Below are 3,946 nucleotides of genomic sequence, written 5' to 3' on the forward strand. Positions count from 1 at the left end.
CAGTTGTGTTATTATTGGCTACGTTAGCCACAGTTGCTAGTTAGTCACAAAGGCTAGATGAAAAAAAAGGCTGCGTCATAATTTCTCAAAGACTGTACATGCATATGCTGCCATCTAAACATCTAAGTCTAAACATCGTTGAGCTCAAGCAGGGAACAGAGCGAGTAAGAGGCCAATAACTGACTAGTTCCCAGTCGTCTCACAGAGTCAACCCCTGCTTTATCACTTTTCCCCAGTCGACTCTCGCTCCGGTCGGAGACTCAGAGACGGCTGTGACCTGGATCAAAGGACAATGCCAGACGGAGCCGTAATAAGTGCTCGAGGTGGCTGGGAACAGCTTTCAACAATTTCAAGTAATGTTACAATACTGGTATCACGCAAATGCTCAATCATTGTCAAATTTGTTGTGGACATTTTCATTATTGTGGTAGACCGGGTAGACAGTTGATCCGCCAAAGTAAAACTGATGAAAAGTGCGGGAAAATGCTAGTCAGCCACCTGAATTAAATTAAATTGATGTGCCCGTCTTTTGAGATTTTAAAGTATTGTCTTTCTACGATTACGTATATTATTTATGTAGCGTGAGTATCATTCTGGAAGCTTGGAATAGCAACTGATGATCGCGCTATTGCGTGATGTTGTATGTCTCGATGGTCACGCAATGTATTATAGTCAGTCACGCAATTAACTTATTTTGTCACATGCTCCCCTTCACCGGCAAAGAACAGCTGTAAAGCTGCAGACTACTACTTGAACATATTTCGAGCAATTAAGGATTTACACTGCTCGTGATATTTGAAAATTTATTCAAATTACACACGCCTAAAGGCTTGTGTAATTTTGAGAGAATTTTCAAATACCACTCGTGGTGTAAATCCTTAATTGCTCTCGCATTCGTACGCTTACCTATACTTATTATCTCTTTGGTCTTTTTCTATCTCAGTAAACTATTATTTTCAGGTTTCCTTCATTTTAAAGGTAATTCATTTCACAATCACAATGATGTAATTTTCTCAGTCATATAATGATAAACCAAAGGGACAAGGATGGTTATAATTAAGGATGGAGAAGATTGACACGAATTGTAAACGATAAACCTTGAAAAATTTAGACTAAACTTTTCAAGATGCGAATCCGTGACGTAATGAGCTCCTTTAATAGATCGTGAACGAGTAGTGTAACTTGCGGGTGAGTTCGTATCACATGCGTTCCCGCAGAAAGCGGAGGCCTATCTTTGGAATTTCCGTTCACTGATTACGTCACAAATGACACACATGAAATTGACTGACCAGGTTTCTATTGGCAATAAGAATGGCCTTGAATTGGTGGGCGCGTGTTACAGTCTACAAGTTGATAAGCCACATGACGTTGGCTCGCCTGCGCATTTAAAATCTGTCGTATACATTGCAAAAACATTCGGACGATTTTAATTTTGGACAAAAAAGTGTCCGAAAATGAAACCCTCCAAAATTTTTAACCGTCCGAAATATTTACAGTAGACTATCAAACTTTTAAATCGGCTCCAAAGCAGCTAGTGTTCTTTATGGAGTGAACTCTAGCTGAGACACTGCTTAAGATACGTAACGGCTTGATAGGATTTTTCTTATTTTCCCGTCGGTGTATCTGTAAACCCTTGAGGCTGTAGTAAAACTATCGTTATCTCAGATGTTGTTTCAGTCTAAAAGGTGATTTGTAGGCGTAAATTTACGTTAGCTACGTTTCAGCAGTGTCCGAAACGTGGTAAATTTCTTTTGCTAATATTTGTGTTGAAAATATTCCCGCACACCTTATTTATTCGATCTCTAAAAGTAAAAGAAAGAGAAAAAAGCTACAAGCATATACAAATGAATAAATAACTTTCTATTAAATAGTTATTCTAAGTCTGTCGTGATTCACCATGGGAATTGTTAAAAAAAATTACAGTTATTGCTTACCGTTTAACGAAACGGCCCAGTGAAATTGTTTGATATAACATTTTCTCAAATATGATATTCAGTGAAAGAAGAAATCTTGTGCATAAAATATGATAATATATTAAACATTTTTTGTCGTTTTCATTGATAAATAACATTTTACATCCATTGTTATGAGCCTTCTTATTTTCTTACTTTTGCGTGTTACGACCGCGATGCACGCTGGTACTAGCTTTTGTAGGTGATATCTGCAAACAAAGTTGTTTCCTGAGCACAATATATATTGAAAGTATGTTAATAACATCAATTATAATCTGCAACTGTGTGCTTGAGATGCGCGCGTCAAATTTACAGTTATGGAAAATGTTTCCTATAAGAATACAGTAAACATCCGCATATAAGAACACGTGATTTCGGGGTTCAGGCTGATCTAGTTCTTATTTATCGGGTGCTTAGTGAGATATCAGCCTGAAGATGTTCTTAATATGTTCTTAAACTATGTTTCAGAAATACTACACATAAGATGTTATTAGCGGTTTGGTTACCATATTTTATTATAAATAAGTAGGAGAGTAAACAAATCCGTTAATCAATAAATAAAATAACAATGTGTCAGGTAGTAAACTAGTTAACATTAACGAGTAGAAATGTAGCACTGGTTTCAACACTTTTTTAAAATATTTCTTACAGTCATGCTAAACCAACCGGGGCCACCATAGTCTCGCAGCAACCATAGTTACATTGCTTTCTTACTCCGACACCCTCTCCCTTATTATACAAAAACATGTTTTATTTATCAGGCTGAACTGGTTCTTATATATATGGTGCTTTATGGGCCAAATTTCTGGGCCAAATTTCAGGGCCAAATTTCATGTTCTTAATCCATTTGTTGCTATATGCAGGTGTTTACTGTATCACGGATATTTCGCATTAAAACACCTGATCTATTGTTAATGTCTAAACCACGTATTTTGACCCCTACAAAATACTGAACGTTACATTGTAAGTTGGCTAAAAATGTAGCTTGCCTGGTAAAGAAAAAAAAGTGTTTACACCTGAAACATTAAAAAAAAACCGGTTAAAAGAACTCAGCACAGCATTTCTTAATGACAACAATTCAGCACTTATAACTATTTATTACATACTGATCAGAGTTCATAAGAAAATGCCAGGTAATAAATAAATACGGTATAATTCAGCTTACTTGCACGTTACTATCTTGTTTTCTTCTCATGCTATATTTCCGAATTCTGGTGGGAAAAATACAGGATTCGAGAAATTAAAACAAAAATGAGATTTATGGGTTTGACAAAACACCGTCCAGTTTCTTAGTTTCAAGAATTTACGTTCAGGCTTCTACTCGTATTCTGACCAATAATTACTTTACTACACAACAGAGAGAACCTGTGCTCTGAAAACCATACCAGCCTATATAATATCACTACTTAGACTGTACCTTTTCCTTCCTTGATCAAATATCGTAAATAGTGCTAGGACAATGACCTGTTAAGAAAACGAAATACACAAGTCACTATTACACTAAAAATGTTTTTGAAAATAATTTATCTTTAGTTTGTATGGCACACATGACAGGAGTCAACTTTTTGGCGGACCACTCGAGCGAAATGGTAACTACCAACATCAAAGCGAAAAAAGGCCGTTTTGAAAGGTCACTGGAGGATCCCACTCGAAAACTTTAGTCTGAATACGACAGCATTCATACCGGTCAGATTCTCTGGCCATTGAGCGGAGGAGAGGCTAATGACGAACTAAGTCATTTATTAGGTTCATAAGCGGCCTACATGAGCTGCGTACTGCAAAGAGCAGTAACGTAAAAGGCGCACGTTACTCAAGTATTTTGATAACGATTTTGGATAAACTGTCTTTATTAAATTTTGTCACCAGCATGGGACTACACAAAATTACAAACTTGGGTGGTTTGTTATCTTCATTTCATATTACTGGATGAAGAAATGTCAAAAATGCCGGCACAAGGTGCCACTTGTCGCTGGCAATGTCGAGTCTTGAACATC

General features: G+C 36.8%; 1 protein-coding gene across 1 annotated transcript in view; it reads right to left on the reverse strand.

Moving 5' to 3' along the window:
- Positions 1-1,839: 1,839 nt before the first annotated feature.
- The window catches only part of LOC110064617 (MFS-type transporter SLC18B1-like), a 13,130-nt gene continuing 11,023 nt past the window's right edge, over positions 1,840-3,946 (reverse strand). The window contains exons 15-17 of the mRNA XM_020771687.2: positions 3,370-3,416; positions 3,118-3,163; positions 1,840-2,968 (exon numbers count right to left, since the gene is read on the reverse strand). Coding sequence (XP_020627346.2) covers positions 2,963-2,968; positions 3,118-3,163; positions 3,370-3,416 — 99 coding nt within the window. The 3' untranslated portion in view covers positions 1,840-2,962. The remainder of the gene's footprint in view (positions 2,969-3,117; positions 3,164-3,369; positions 3,417-3,946) is intronic.

The sequence above is a fragment of the Orbicella faveolata genome, unplaced genomic scaffold (assembly GCF_042242905.1).
Source record: "Orbicella faveolata isolate gen_17 unplaced genomic scaffold, um_ofav_v1 contig_36, whole genome shotgun sequence".
NCBI lineage: Eukaryota > Metazoa > Cnidaria > Anthozoa > Scleractinia > Merulinidae > Orbicella > Orbicella faveolata.